At 39.8% G+C, this 16,884-nt stretch overlaps 1 protein-coding gene across 1 annotated transcript; it reads left to right on the forward strand.

The window, feature by feature from the left end:
* Positions 1-1,164: 1,164 nt before the first annotated feature.
* qdpra (quinoid dihydropteridine reductase a) lies at positions 1,165-15,308 on the forward strand. The gene is made up of 7 exons (XM_085789145.1): positions 1,165-1,277; positions 1,397-1,489; positions 2,399-2,495; positions 3,141-3,281; positions 8,487-8,595; positions 12,015-12,098; positions 14,194-15,308. The coding sequence occupies exons 1-7, from the start codon at positions 1,194-1,196 to the stop codon at positions 14,294-14,296; spliced, it is 711 nt and encodes a 236-aa protein (XP_085645271.1). The 5' UTR covers positions 1,165-1,193; the 3' UTR covers positions 14,297-15,308.
* Positions 15,309-16,884: the final 1,576 nt, after the last annotated feature.

The raw sequence follows: 16,884 nt of genomic DNA on the forward strand, positions 1-16,884 counted from the left end.
ACCAGCTGCTGATATAATACAATCACTTCCATTTGTATCGAGTCACAGAAGTCAACTATAAAATATAATTTCATTGCCATTATTATTATTTGTTTGAGCTCAACCAGACATTTAGTCTAACCGGAAAACAACCAGCTGTTCTCTTTAAAGTGCCACTCTCTTATTTAATGAGCCTTACAATGTTCAACCTCTATTAATTAAAAATTAACAGAACATTAGGTTTTCTGTTACATAAACGGTTTTAGTCTGAACCTCAATCCTATTTAGAGTCTCACATTAACTTAGTAATCAGCTACATGTCTTTGCAAATTAAGAACCACATGGAGGAGGACTTTCAGAATAAAGGTGCGTCTTCCAAATTATATGCTGTCTGATCAGTGTATTTACAGTATTTTGGATCGCTGCTATTCACTCGTTGATCATTGAGTTAGTGTAGGTCAATGTAGCGTTACACCCTATGGTATTGACAGATTATTTATTACCAATACACTACTCAACAGTATATTTTCATATGTTTTATCAAAGTCCTTAGACTTAGAGATAGTGCACATACATATCATTCAATATTATATGGGCATGGTAAAGAAGAATATGAAAAGTAAGAAAAAATATATACACTACTAGCCTATATGAAATTATGTACATCAATATGTTGAGATAAAATACTAGACATAGAATAACTAGGGGAAAAAAACTGTACCAATATGCATAATGTATAAATTGTGAAATAGGGGTAGGATTAGATTAGTTTATACTTCTTCCTACTCCTTTTCGCTCATGTAAACTGCGTTGCTTATGAGATGTTACTTTTTTGTGTATACATTTTTGCTGTTCACTTATTTCCTTATTATATTATTATTTTACCTTTTTTTTTTTTTTTACATTGTCGTTTACATGATCGAAATAAAGATATCAATAAAAAAAAAAGAAGAAAAAAACTAATTATAAAGGATTCAGTGCCTTATTATTAAGATGTTACTAGGAATAAGGCTCACTGGTCGACTTCACCTTGTAATCCTCTTGATTCCGACCGTCTTTGAACGCAGCATTAGTTCCGCCGACCTGTTGCTTTGCACAATCAGAGGAACGCCTCCTCCTCTTCCTCCTCCTCCTCCTCTCCGGTCTGTGTGTATTTATGTGCCGCTCAGCCGCTGCTGCTCTCTCACTCAGTCACTGATAATCAGGACGCAATCATGGCCGCGAACCGGGTGCTCGTTTATGGAGGAAGAGGCGCTCTGGGCTCCAAATGCGTCCAGCACTTCAAGTCCAAAGGCTGGGTGAGCTGCGTGGTGACAGTGGCCGACTGACCGGTGCAGACTGAGGCTATTATGGCTAACACTGTGCAATGCTAACTGAGAAGCTAACTGTGTATAATATGTGTTTATGTCATTAACAGTGGGTGGCCTGTATCGACATATCTGCAAATGACGAGGCGAATGAAAACGTGTTGGTGAAGTTGAGCGAGTCTTTCACCGAGCAGGCGGGACAGGTGAGCTTTATGTTGTCAACCTGTGTGTCATACATGTGTCAGAAGCTAGCAGTCAGACTGCAGCCAATAAACTCATGAGACCAGAAACGTAGAGTCTAACTTCTGCTTTGAATGTAGTTGTGAATAAATATGAATTGTTACTTAAACTGTTTTTGTTGTTGTTCTGTTATTTCCTTTGCTAGAAATTGTGTATAGGCTAATGTTGCGTTCAGGGCGCGTTGGAAAAGAAGGTAAACTGGTGCACGTATCAAGCACAACCTGATGATGTGTAGTAGCCTACAGTAGGCCTGCAACTAATGATTTTACCATAATCTTATTTTTCAATTATTTGTCAAAACCTGAAATGTGTGAAATTTCAGTGTCCTTTGCTCGATAAATAACTCACGTGATTAATTTATTATCAAAAGAGTTGATTATTTTCACTGCTGATCAGCTAATCGATTGAGCAATTAATCATTTCAGGTATAGATGAGTGACAGCATGAATGTAATAATTGTTTTTGCTTAAGTTGTCACATGTTCAAAGCTTTCTATGTTGAGTAGGAGATTTTTGAGACAACAAAATAGTATTTTTTATGCATGTTCATTACATTGTTACAGATTTAAATAAACTGTAATCACTCCAAGACAAGTAAACATGACATTCAACAATGTATAGATAATTATTTAAACTATATTGTCTTATTTTTTTGTTCATGAACTTTATTTCCAGTAAAGGCTTTTAAAGTAGCACTCCCGTCTATCACATCCAAATGTCCTCCCTTTGTTTATTGACCTGAACGCAGCACATAACATGCATTAAAACTCTCCAGCTGCTGTGACGACTGACATTTTAATGCCATTCATCTTGCTGGCAGAGCCCTAGCGCTTTTGTTCACGCTTAATTCTCCCCCTGTCTTGTTTTGTGTAGGTGACGGCAGACGTGGCACAGTTGCTAGGGGACCAAAAGGTGGATGCCATCCTGTGTGTGGCTGGAGGATGGGCGGGAGGAAAATGTAGTTCCAAAGGTCAGAGTTCAACCTCTGTTTGCTGAAACATTAATCATCAGCCACTTGTATATCCCTGCAGTAATTCATACTTAATTCTGAAGACAAACTCAATTATAGTTTATTTAGTGTAAAGGATATAATACAACTACAGTTTGTGTTGCATCAGATGTGGCAATTAAACACAATGTCAAGCATCTAATTAGCATTGTGTGTTGTGTGTAAATCTTGTATGCACACTGGTACAAATGCTCCCAAAAGGTTTAATAGAGGTCAACGTTTTGCTCTAAGGAGGTCGAAACGTTGACCTCCATTAAAGCTTTTGGGAGCATTTACCAGTGTGCATACATTTTTTCCTCTTTCACCTCATTTACCTTTTGTTTTGCACCTGGACACACAGTGGATGTGCATGCACTATTTTACCCATTGTGTGCCTTTTTATGCCCATCCCATGGTATCTTTATAAGAATGATTTATAGATGTGTTACATCATTATTCCAGTAGCTAATTAAACATTTTGAAAAAGTATTATATACTATATATAGATAATATACATTAGTAGGGGGAAATGGATAAACAGAAGTGATGAAATCCGGTTGTTAGTGCCTATAAATGTTACTAATTAAAATGTTATATTGTGATTAATGAATTGAAAAACTCTTTCAGATTTATACAAGAACTCAGACCTGATGTGGAAACAGAGTGTGTGGACCTCCACTATCTCCAGCCACCTCGCTGCTCTGCACCTGAAACCAGGAGGACTGTTGACTTTGGCTGGAGCTAAAGCTTCTCTCTCAGGCACTGGAGGTAGGACACACACACACACACACACACACACACACTCTTGTTTACCCTCCTCATCGTGATGACCTGGTCTGGCCGGGCGTCACGTCAGGGTTTGTGGCAGACTTTGACTTATTGGAGACTACATCGTGCATACGTCTCTGTTGTCCAACCTGCCAATTCAAATAATGTAGGTAATAAAAGAGGCTTGCGGGGCTTTGACTGGGGAATTGACATCCTGATACGAAGCACGGGGAAGCTCACACAGATCAAAACAATGAGGGGAGAGAGAGCGTGTCGATAAAATGGATCCTAGTAATAAAGCAAGTGGGGGGGGAAAGGCTGAATGAGATCATGAACAGTGATGGGACTCTGTGGTTAGTGTCTGATTCAGGAGCCAACAGATCTATAGCTTGATTCCCAAAATGATGTGTTTGTCTCTCAGTTGTGATGTTGCTCTGTGTCCTCGACCACCTGACCCTGCTGGACCTGCTCACTGTTTTCAACCTGAACTTAAATGTAACTGACTGAGGTCCATTGAAGCAGCTTTAGATCAAAACAGTCAGAGGGCAAAAAATGCAAAATTAATAAATATTAGTAGTAGGGCTGACCCAAAAAGCTTTGAAGCTTCGTGGCTATGGTAATTGATCATGAAGTCCGTGATCGTTTTTTTTTTTGTTTTTTGTTTTTCCTCCTCTTTCCCTTTTTGACACCGGTTCTCATTGGCACTTGTTACATTAAAATGAGTAGGCAACTTGGCATCCTGGAAACCTGCCTGATTTTGGAGATATGCAGTGTTTGTTTGCCATGACTTTCATTATTTCCGCTACGATCGCAACCCTCCCGCCCCCCGTGTCAGACGTTATGATCGCGCACCCCCCGGCCGTCGAAGCTTCGATTTTGATCGATTTTATGCCCGCGGTTAATCGATTATCTGATAGTCGGGACAACCCTAATGAGTAGTCAGTAAAGCCATTTATTAGTACTAATACGGTATATAACGGTACTATATTACAATATATTCATGTTAGGTTGTTATTTAAACAGGCCATATCCCTGTGAATTGCGTTGTAATAAGAAGTATTTCATATTAAAATAAGATGTTTATCAGTGATTTAAGTGTAATTAAAATACAACTTGATTTATATTTCATCATGATTTGATTTGGTTTTATTCACACTGTATTAAAGGGACAACAAGGAGTTTTGGAAAAGCGAAGCGTTTTCACACTACATTTATGAGCCTCCGCACGCACTGTGAAATTCTTTGATCGGCGCAAGACAGATTCATGTTTTCATTCATCAATAATTAAAGTCAGAGGTTCGAAGACGATCACATACTGTCATAGTTCCGACCATAAACGGCGATTCGGCGGCGTTATTCTCATGACTCGCCACGAAACCGAAAGTAAAGAAAGCTGGTCGGCTCGACCAGCATTTCCGCCACCACTAATAATAACAAAATAACGATAGAGACAAAACGATATATTTATTAACACTCTATATAAGTGATTGCTGTCGGAAGATATAACTATTTGAGACTTATATTAACACAAACATTCCGCTTACTTCTGCTTTAATTTAATAATGATAAGATTCTCTATTGTTAGTAGAAACAACACATTTGAAGATGTCATATGATATCACCTTGACTTCTTGGAACCTCTGCAACATTAAATGCTGAATGAGTAATCAGTTTATCAAAAAAAAACAAAAACTAAACAGCTGGATTAATTGTCGATGGAAATGATCATTAATTGCAGCTTTATTACCATGTGACAACGGTCCAGCTCATTGAGCGGCTCTGGCTGCCAGACAGGCTTTGGTGCGGTGCCATGTGATGTGAAGCCATCCCTGTATTTAAGCCAACCATGTGATGGGCTGAAGTCTCTCTGTGCCGCAACACAAAACCCTGGCTCAGCAGTCAGCACACAGCCCACAAGCTCATTGGCGACAGACTTAGCAAGAGAATGACTCAGCATTTGTGGCTGCACACACATTATCCATATGGACAGAGGGTTAACTCCACTGAAACAGACTGAAGCACCTCGTGTGTGTTGGAGCAGGGCTCGGCTCGAATTCGTCAGGAGGAGCAGCTTCTGCAGGGGTTTTATTTTAACGACAAAAGAACAGAGAGCGTTACCAACTCATTTCTGTACAGCGTAATTAAATGTGCCAAGAGACAAATGATAAGAAATATAACAAAGAGCATTGAGGAGGTACTGTACCATTGTGTTCAATGGGCTTTGATCAAACAAAGCGAGTAAAATGTTAATATGAACTGGATAAATCAAAATCATTTTTGTAGTGGAAAGAGAGTCGCGGGTTTGGATGACTAATAGCACTGACTTTGAAGAAACTGAAGACCAATTTTTTACTCATAAAGCTTTGATTAATAAGATTCAAAAGGATCATTTGAAGTTGAGATTGACCAGAAATTCTGGTTACGTACCTAAAGCCTCATCAGATCAACAAAGGGAGCTATCGAACCATGTGAGCGTGTGAGTTGGTTTTAAATCCTGACTCTGAAGTCAGGATTATTACAGAGGTTTAACTTAAAACAAATGAAGGAGACGTCTCTCTGCCTCTTCATGTGACTTGTGTTGTTTTTCATAATCTCTGATTATCCTCCAAGATATGCACTAGATGCCATTCAACGTTTGGATGTGCAACAAACCAGCTCAATGCCATTGACTCTATTTACCTGTATTTGATTCTGTTGAGGTTCAGTCTTAGTTTTAACACAAAGTAGATGGTAAGATCGGTAAAAAGTTCAGGCATCTAATCACAGCAGAGCAGACTGGAGCATGGAAGTGGGACTTCATATTAATATCAGTTGTAATAAAATCTCTGCATCATGTCCTTTGTTTATGCTCTCAGATCAGACTTCCTCTGATCTACAATAGTACATTTTCCCTCTGAGCTCTACAGCAGCTGTTCAGAAGTTTAAATGAATGCACTTTTCCCTTCTCCGTCTGTCTCAAGTTCAAACTCAGTCTAGTCAGAAGTAGAGATGAACAGAATTAACAGGTTGGCACCAAATAAACAATTTCTTATGTTAAAGGGATAGTTCAACATTTTGGCAAACTGGCCCATTGCCATAATCCCTATAGTTTTAGGAGTAGGTTCGTTACCTTTAACTGTTGGTGCAAGCTATTTTTAGAACGACAGAGCAGAGCTGTGAGCTGCTCAGAGCTACGCTACGGAGGTTAGTTTTTCAGCAAGCAGTCTCTGCATTTGCCTCGAAAACAACTCTGTCTCGTAATGTTGCGTTATTACCTCATAGTGTGGTGAATGTGCAGGTCACAACTTGTCCACCAGAGTGTTTTGGAGTTGTTGGATTGTGTATTTGATGGGTTTGATGAGGGAAACCAAGAAATCCCATTACTGTATCCTCCGTAGCGTAGCTCTGAGCAGCTCACGGCTCTGCTCCGCCGTTGTAAAAATAGCTTGCACCGACAATTTAAGGTAACAAACCTACTGCTAAGACTATAGGGATTATGGCAATGGGCCAATTTGCCTAAATGTTGAACTATCCCTTTAAGATTAGTTGTTTCTAAATGTTTACAGGTTTATTGTCCCACAGCTGTGTGAACAAAATGACGCAACTGTCATCAGCTAGTGAACATGTGGCTCTGCAGGATAATGGGAACACACCTGTCTCACCATTTCACACATAAAATGCTATTTGACAATAATGTGAAAGGAAAAGGCTTGAAAACACATTTAACAAAAATAACATTATACTGTAACACGATGCTCTTGATGTTAATGACTAATGACATCAGCTGCTTTAGCATTATAAGTGTATCCTCTTCACACCGGATGAATACAACTTGCTCTGAAACATGAATATGCTCAGATTAATAAAACCGTCCTTCGCAACTGTAGGTTTTATTTATGAAGCATGTCATGTAACATGTTAGGATGTCTTTTTATATGGTTGTTTTGTTTGTTTTTACTGGATGATGCTTCAGTAAGTGATTTACTAGCTACTTACAGTACTTGCCAAACTATTTTTACTTAAACAGCCCAAATTAGAAAATCAGAAGCAGCCAGGAGATACTAAAAATTCAGGCAGAAGGACTTGGCTCACTCACACTTTGTAGCTGCTGGAAGGACGAACAGTGAGAGACTGATTTCAAGAACCAACTGGATTGACTGACAGCTTCATTGTTGGTGGATGCACATTATCTATTATTTATAAGGATATGTATGTAGTATATTTTTATATTTTGTAATTATATATTTATGTAGATATTTATGAAATGTATATATGGTATATATTTATATAGGTGTATTATGTAGTTATAAGGATATCTGTGTAGTTACAAACTGAAGAATAGTTAAAAAAGGGGTGGGAAATGTAAAAAAAAAAAAAGTATTGTACTTCTTCCCACTCCTTTTTCGAACAATGTGCAGTGTTTTGTTATGTCTTGGCTCTATTTTTATGTTATTTTTTTCTTTTAATTTCTCTTTTTTTTTCTTTTGTATGTACTAATAGTTACATACTTTTTTTTTTATACATGTTCGAAAATAAATTCATTCATTCATTCATTCATTCATTCATAGCTCTGAACTTGAGACCTGTAATGTTCAGGATAAACCTGGTTCTTACACAGCGGCTCAGTGCAGATCATGAGGCTGTTGTGAGCATCACTTTGAATTGGTCTTGATTTTTTTTTTTTTTTTTGTTTCGCTCTTGTAGGAAAAACAAAAGTGTATGGAAGTCATGAAACAGTCATGCCACCACCCCTCGCTCTCATTGGTCAGTTCATTGTAAGCCTGTCATAAGATTGGTTTTGGGGGGTGAACAGATGCTTGGCATTCTTTGGAAAGCCCATTTAGATGTTTGAGAGGAAAAGCACTCAGTGTTTCCAGATGCTGAAGCTACACAACATTCCTCCGCATTATTAAAGACTGGGTTTGTGTACAAATTCAGAACAACATGAGAAAAGACAAGCAAGTGTAAAGGGAAACTTTGATCTGTTTACACCACAATATGAAGACCTGAGTTGCATTTTCTACAGTATTTCTGCTATTTTACAGTCTCGACATGCTCCTCTCACAGATCCAGTGATGTCTGTCCACTTGACCTCTCTCCACTAAATCAATGTCATCCACTCCTGGGCACAGTGTGTGATGCATTTGATGCAGGGTGGGTTGCCAGCTTTGGAAACAAATTCTGCAGGACACTAAAAAAAGAAATGTTGTCTCTGTATTTCCGCAGGCATGGTCGGCTACGGCATGGCCAAAGCTGCCGTCCACCAGCTGTGTCAGAGTCTAGGTGCAGAGAACAGCGGGATGCCGTCGGGAGCTGCTGCTGTGGCCATACTACCGTGAGTACTTACCGCGTCCGTCAAATGTTGTGATGCACATTTGAGCTGTGAAGTGAGTGGCTGGACTGCAGCGCTCCATTGGCGCCATGTAAGCCACAGTGTGACGGATGGGACACAGGTAGGGGCTTTAAAGGAATGGTCCACTGAAAATCCATATATTTTTTTTGAACATCAAAGTCCAACCTCCCTTGGATTTGAAAATGGCTCTGTAAAGTTTACAGCTCACTTACAGATATGGAGGATGGAGTGTGTCTGTCATTGCAGAAATATCCATGAAAACCTATAAATCACACATTCACACGAGTTATTTGATGCTTCACTATGTGAGGGAAAAATGTAGGATAATGTCCATTAATCTGGCATTTTAAATTACAAGTTTAGCCCAGAATCTGATGCATTAAAACACAGCAAAAGAAAGTACTGTAAAGTGAAGAGAAAAATGTAAAAAGTTATCCCTGTGATTTAATGTTGAAGTCGGGCAGCTAAAAAAAAAAAAAGCAGATTTTAAAAGAAATGAAGTGGTCAAAACTGAAGCAGCAGAAAAAGAGAGATCTCACCCACCCGGCACATGAACTGTTCACCTCCCTCCCCTCAGGTAGAAGGTCATCCAGCCTTAAAGCCACAATAAAGCCACAATAACAAGGTTAAAGTGCAGAGTCTTCCCAGAGGCTGTGAGGATCATAAACTCCGTCCTCTGCTGCTTGTGTCATAAGGTATATTTTTTTATTGGAGCTGAGCAACATATTTTGTTTCTCCATGTTTAAACATGAAAGAATCACAATAAACTGAACTGAAGAGTGGATAACAATAATGTAAACTTCATGGTATCTTACATTAGGTTGTCTCCACTTCATCCAAATCACGCATCTCCAGTTTGTAATAACAAGTTAACCACCATCCTTAAAAAAAAATATAGAAAAGTGTCAGCATATTGAAGTTTAAAGTCAAAAAAGAGAGAGGGTTTGTATTGTATTTCAATATGGCCGTCAGCATGTCGGGCCCAGGACTCCACAGGTTTGATTTTTCCGCTTCAAGTATCACAAAAAAAAATAATATTGATGATACTAAGCTACAGACAGATGTCCATGTCTTCAGGATACACTGTGCTACATTAGCTAGAATCTCATTACTACCAGTCCGTCTCTGTTTTAGTGCAGAGCCGCAGCACATGTCATCTGCTCTGGATGTAATTGTTTGTGCGATCTCCAGCTGGACTGTTTATTAAGCATATGTTTTTAGCTCAGTCAAGATGATCAGCAATTTAGCAGAAGTAGCAATCTGGTTACAGGAAACGCTCCAAAGTGTTGTAGCTTGATAAATAAACGTATATCAATATGTGCTATAGGTAATTTAGGTATTCATACTGGAGCTTAATGTGATATAAAGTCCAACATAGGATGCATAAAATGAGTCGTTACGCTGCGGACTGACAGTATCAGAAAAATGTCAATATTGCTTTTGCTTGTGCGTATACCCTGAATGAAAGCTTTCTTTTTGTACATGTACTGCCCTTTTTCCTTAAAACCTTTTAAAAATCCTCCCTCACAACAACAAAGATGTTATACAACCACTCTACATCCATAAGCTTAGAAAGAAAACTCTTTGTGTGTAGGAAAGAAAAGAAAACTTTTACAAAACCTTGAGACCCTATAGAGTCTTTACACAAAAACACGATGCCTGTTGAACTACAGTACACTTATATTCATCTGCCTGGAGGCTCCATGATGCTGCAATAAAGAGAAGACTGATCTCTGCTTGTTCGATACCAAAAAACCCCCCAAAAAACAGGATGAATATCCAGACTTTCACCTAATGTGGATTTTTATTTCTCTGCCACAGTTTTGTGCTTTGTGTAGAACCAAGTGTTGTGTATTTACTGTAACGTAGAAATCCTACACACTGCGCCCACAGCCAGTGAAGGGAATGAAGATGAAAAGCTATTGTGCTGTAAAATTAGCTGTGCCACACACTCCTTTTGTTGTGTTTGATGGATACATGCGAGGTGAAGATAAGCTGCCGGAATAAAAGATGGATAAGGCCGCCAGGTTCACCCAGTGTATCTCTGGTTGTGCACATGATCTGTTTTGGATGAATGACGTGCCGGTGCGGCGGGCTTTGCATCATCGCCTTGTCTCTTTGCTTATTGGATTTAAAAACCCTGTGTTTTCTGCACTGTCATCGTGAGAAGCCAGAAATGGATGTTTCAGGGGTGTTTCTCGCTCCTGCTCTCTGTTTGGTTGCGTTTCCTAACAAAACGAGGCAGGGCTGCCTCTCCAGCAGGCTGTCACATCTGTTCAACATTAGCCCCATGACTTGCGTTTCTGCAACGGCTTTCATCCCCCAGCCCCCATGTGCTGCTGCTCTACCATCATATACCAACACTGTGGTGTGGTGCATATGTATAAGCTGTATACATGGTTTATTCCTGCATATACCGTAGTTGAACAGGTTGTCAAACATGGAAAAAACACATTTTAATGCAAGTTACTATCAGTGCATTTTCAGATTCTTATTCTTGCTCCTTGTCTTGCCTCTATCCAAGTTAATATGTGTAAATATGTGCTTACATGCTAAAACAGCGTCACAGGTTTATTTCTATGCTGAATTAAAATGAAAAAACAGTTGATTTGGGACGCCATATGGGTTTAGCAGGCGACCCGTATGCAGAGGCTATAGTCCTGCATGTCATTATTCCTCTCTCTGCCTCCCCATTTCCTATCTCTCTCAACTATCCTATCAGTTAAAGGCAAAAAACACAAAGAAATAATAATAATAATAATAATAATAATAATAAAACAGATGATTCTCAGGTAAGTTCTGTAATAATCTTGTGATTTCTAAATGTATTTCACACTGGACATGAGTGCAAATATTCAGAATTTTCCAAAAGTATATGTCCCACAAAAATATGTGTCGGTTCTGAACATACGGACACGACAGGGTTTCGACTGCAAGGAGGAGGAGGAATGTGCTTTTAGACACAAATTACCTCAGTCGACCACTGAGGGTTTTTATTGAACCTTAACTGCCTCCATGAGCTGCACATCTCACCTGCTGCTGCAGCTCCAACTCTTGACCCCGGTGATTAGAGGCAAACTACAGAACAGTGTGCTCTAGTTCTTCTACCTGGATGTAATGATTCCCCTCAAAGTACGACAGCACATTCAGCTCATATTCATACGTCCTGTTGTCTAAAATCGTTCCGCATGCAGGCACAGTGCTTGTTGATATTAGTATGTTAGAACTGAACAGCCTGATATGATAAAGAACAGAGTCGTGATGTAAAAGATTTAATCTCCGCTCCACATCCACATGAACCCTGATCACAGAGCTCTGGATGTGAGCAGATGCTGCAGTGCGCCTGCCTGCCTGCTTGCCTCCCAGACTCGCCCTGATTGTCATCTGGCTTCATTTGGCAGGGTTACCTTGGATACGCCGATGAACAGGAAGTTCATGCCTGACGCAGATTTCAGTTCCTGGACGCCGCTGGAGTTTATCGCAGAGTGAGTGCTGAAGGGAATAATGATTCATGGTGTCATTAGTTTTTATTTCTTTTTTTCATGGCTCACAGTTGAACAAAGAAGATGTTTTCTTCCATCTAATGAAACAAAATAGATGATTTCTTCTCTTTTGTTCTGAAGAAACCACTGTTTTGTTTCTGGTCTATGAATCTTAAATCCTAAAATTATAGCTAAATATACAAATTATCAGTTGGTTCTAATTTGCGATCGATTTATAACTTTATTGACTTACAGTAAATATCACAAAACAAACCCAACAAGCATCATATACAATAGTACAAACATTTTTTGTTCCATTAAAGACTCACTCTGACCCAATGAACTAAGATCTAAACTAACTCAGACTTGATGAGTCTTTGTCCTGTCTTTGTGGTATTGATACACATGTGCACAGGCTTTGTTCAGGTGCTTAATGACTCCATTAAACGTGTCTTCATGCGTCTGAACCATTAAAGCTGCCGAGAGCTGAATTTCTCTGTGTTTTCTCAGTGTTGTTGCAAACGGCTCTTTGATTCGTAGCAGCTCAACATCACAAATCTTAAAGATTTACACGTTAACTTTTGATGCGTTTAGATCACAGGATTATTTTCAGGTATCAAACCACATTCAAGTTATTTGAAACACCTGAGATAATATTGCGTCAGCTGTACAGCAAAACAGCACATGAGCCCAGAGGAAGGCAGCAAGAGCTATTTTTTAAGTTTTACAGGGTGAGTCTTTCACCACATGTTTCATTATAGTTGTAAAATAACATTATGTCTTAGATTTAATTGAAATCGATGCAAAAATTTCACCTTTCACCAAAAAGACATTAACAGTCTAGGAAGCTGTAATTATTCCTTTCAGATTATTAGAAATCGTCTGAATGCATGTTGGCTCTGTCTATGGATGTTTGTGTTGATTTCCACTGTGTTTACATCGTGTATATGCCGGAGGGGGGTGGACTAGATTAGATGGGATTTAATCCAGTTTGATAATCCCAGAGGGAACGGAGGATGAGTGTCCGAGGACTGAAATAGAAAACAGGGACATGGGGCACATGGGTGGGATGTGAAGCGTGGCTAGCCTTACTCACATTTGTGGGTACTGAAGGACACCCTTCATTCATGAAACCTGTGCAGTGATTTAAGTCAGTTAAAGGGATTATTTTTATTTCACATCATTTAAAACGCAGATTATAATGATCATTTTTCATCATTTTCTCAGTAATCAGATCAAATGCTTAAAGACCCACTCCCGTGAAAATCGTGTTTTCTGAGCTTTTCACATGTTCCTGTGGCATTTTTCTTGTGTTAGAGCACATATCAGCAGAGAAGGAAGTGCAAAATTGCATTTCAGAGTTTTTCTGCCTTCAAACTGCTGTGAACCAATGGCAGACGCGAACTGGCAGTTTCAGGAAGACTGGAGTTGAGGGTGTCACAGCTCCAGGGGAGGGCACTAGTGCTACAAGCTCCCGCCCCGCTCTGCATCTGGCTCAGAGGTGAAAGCCTTCACAGCTCGGTGTAACTGTCTAGGTATAATATCTGTAATTATACAATGTCCAGCTGTCAGCAAGCGGGGGGGTGGGGTGCGAGGAGGTGGCTGGGCGGGTGCAGAGCAGCGCAGTTTTTTCATTCATGATCCTCACACACATTGGCCTGACACCTGTAATGACAGATTACAGATTCCATGAGTCGTCCCTTTCACATTTCACCAGTGTTAAAAAAAGAAAACAAAAGGCAAATTTACTGGTTGCACATGTGCAAGAAAGGGCAAAATGCCCCATTTAGGTGCAGTCTGGAGCCCTACGAACTGAAAAATGTAAGTTATTTGAGAGTTGCAGCTTTAGATTTAAGAAACGTCTACAAATGGGGTTTATATTCTGTTATACATCATGTGTCTTCACCACCAGGTCACTAAGACCCTCTATGTTAAAATATACTGTACCACAGGTGATGATAGTATACACATTACAGTGGTTGAGCCACAAAGGTAACACAAAACATGTTTGGGTATACTATATTGACTAGGGCATGTAAGGTATAGGTAAAGCATTTAGACATTTAGAAGCTTTAAATGTTTCTTTGTTTTTCCTCAGACTCTTCTTCAACTGGTCCACCGGGTTGAACCGGCCGCCGTCTGGGAGCCTGATGCAGTTGCTGACCTGTGGAGGGGAAACCCAGGCTGTAGCCACTAAGTAGACAGAAGAGAAGAGAGTGGAGCTGCGGAGATGGTGATGAAGGGGAGGTTTGTAGGGAGGGAGAGATGAAGACGGTTAGGAAGCAGAGGGTGAGGAGGAGGAACAGAAGGAGGAGGAGGAGGATATGGGTAAGGAGAGAGATAGGAGTGATGAAGAGGGTTGGAGTGTGTAGAGGTGAAGAAGAGAGATGGTGACAGAGAGAGGCTAAATAATAACAAGGGGGTGGAGAGAAGACAGCCAGATGTGGTTGCTCTGGAGTGAAGAAGAGGGGAAGAGGAGGAGGAGGGGTGACGGGGGGGGGGGTCTCTCTTAGTTACTGCAGCCTCACAGTGCCATCTAGCTGCAGGTCCCTGCAATCAATCTACAAGTTTTCAGTCACTCACAAAAATATATTTAAAATAGTCTGAATTATTTCAAAGATCAGTGAAGTGAGATTGTGCGAAATGAGAAGCGTGGTATTAAAATGTGTGTGTGCGCGTGCGTGCGTGTGTGTATTGGAGAAGCTACATTAGTGTAGAAGCAGCCACCAATTAAGTTGCATGTAAAAAGTATGTGATCCCATTCCATAGTCATTCTATGTCGTTTCAGTGTTATTACGTTTACCAAAACACATAACTGTTTACTTACCTCCTCACTTCTGAAATGAATTTCAACGTCTTCACACCTTCATCAGCCACAGTCCTTTCTCTGTGATCTTTGTGAAATCCAGCAGCACCTACACTGTCGGTCCTTTGTGACGTGTGAGATCTGTGGACCTTTTTTTTTTTTTTTTTTTTATTCCGCACCGTTCAATGTCCCTGAAGGTCTTCTGCCTCAAAGCCGAAGGAAGCCGCTGTCTTCTCTCAAACGTACAATACGCTTTCAAGTGGAGTGGCCTTATTTCATGTTTGTAGCTATCAAGTCAAAGTGTCCTTGGTGTCCGCGGTATGAAAAAGGTGCTCTGTTCCTGTGGGTTTTCTAAGTCCTGTGTCGTAACTGTGTCAAAATTCACAATAAAAGGAGTCAAAATGAAAGATTGATTCCAGGTTTAAAGTTCATTCTTGACGGTGGAAAATGGCGCTTGACAAAACAATCTTGCTGCAAGGTCATTTAGTAGCTGTTCCAGAGCTGTTGATCATATAACACATCGACTAACACCACCTACTGTATTTATTACAATGCACACTTTATTACTGTCTGCCATTTAATTATTGTCTGAGGTTTAAAATCACAACATTATGTCCTCTTAAAACACAGATTTCTTCATAGTGACAACACTAATCACTACTGGTGTTAAAATAAGTGCTGGTCTGGGGCGGTGCGTGGCGCAGTGGTTAAAGCGGCCGCCCCATGTAGAGGCTACAGTCCTCAAAGCAGGCGTCCCCGGTTCGAATCCCGTGTTGGGCAGACCTTCCCTGCATGTCATTCCCCCTCTCTCTGCCTCCCCCTTTCCTCTCTATCTCACTATGTGCTATCCAATAAAAGGCAAAAAGGCCAAAAAAAAAAGTGCTGGTCTAATGACATACACTAGAAATGTCGAACTTCAGCTGTAGTTTTACCTCATGTCTGTGAGTTAGTAGGTTAAGACAGAAAGAGTCATGTTCTTCAGCAGTTTGCCTGTTTAAAATCTCTATTTTTCTCACCTCTTGAGGAATTCTTTCATTTCAGGTTTAAAGGTGAAGCTCTTAGTTAATCTCTGATGTTTGAAACAGCATAAATCTCACCTGCACATAACACTAGGAGCTGAAACTGATTTAAAAAAAAAAAAGCTGAAACAATACTGCAGCAGCACAAATGCACTCTGAAACAAATCTTGTTTATGTTTTAGAAACAGTTGTTTAAGACACTGCAACAGATCCCAAAACCACCAGCACACACTCCCTCCACTGTTGCACTGCACTGATCCCCCTGAACACATCAATCTTAGGAAAAATAAGGGTTAAAATGTTCCAGAAACAACTATACACTGTAGTTCAGACATCATTTCATTCAAACCTCTATTAAATTTTTGAGAAGTCATCCAGTGCAAACCCACATTTTCAATAAGGTCAGTCAAGAGAACAGGAGAAAAACACATGTCAAAGAAACACAACAACAGATTAAAAAGTTAAAAAACAGAAGATAAATTGTTAATCATAGTTTCAAATGGGCCCAAAGCAACAACAACAACAAATGGTGCATTTGTTAGGGACTATTTTCAACTACAGAATAGATTAATACACATTTGGCGTTTTAGTGTTCACAGCAGGACAAGTCTGTGTGAGAGATTTCATTTTAAAAAAGGAGAGGAAAGAGGGAAATCTTTAATGAAATGGGAACGTATCACCCAGTGCAGCAGTGTGGCTCACTGGTGTGTTTCTTTGTGATTGAGAAAACTAGACTAATCAGTTGTAACATTAAAACAACAGACTGATTCCATTGTTGGAGCTGATTGGTCTTTGTCTTCTGATGCAATTCTGATTGATCAGTCGTTTGATTTGAAACTTATTTTGCACATTTCAGTCATTTTTCTTGACAGACAACCACAACCTCACACCACCACCTGTTTTAATGTTGTGTAACTGTAATTCACTAGTCCACCACTAGATGGAGCCATCGAATAAGAGTCCT

This window comes from Trachurus japonicus, chromosome 10 (assembly GCF_045865225.1).
Source record: "Trachurus japonicus isolate A0001 chromosome 10, Traja_1.0".
Lineage (NCBI taxonomy): Eukaryota > Metazoa > Chordata > Actinopteri > Carangiformes > Carangidae > Trachurus > Trachurus japonicus.

What these genes read in the sequence shown, in the direction of transcription:
- qdpra (XM_085789145.1), top strand. Translation starts at nt 1,194, where the DNA reads ATGGCCGCGAACCGGGTGCTCGTTTATGGAGGAAGAGGCGCTCTGGGC. An exon ending in ACTTCAAGTCCAAAGGCTGG is followed by an intron (nt 1,278 to 1,396) that starts GTGAGCTGCGTG and finishes TGTCATTAACAG; the next exon opens with TGGGTGGCCTGTATCGACAT. An exon ending in TCACCGAGCAGGCGGGACAG is followed by an intron (nt 1,490 to 2,398) that starts GTGAGCTTTATG and finishes TGTTTTGTGTAG; the next exon opens with GTGACGGCAGACGTGGCACA.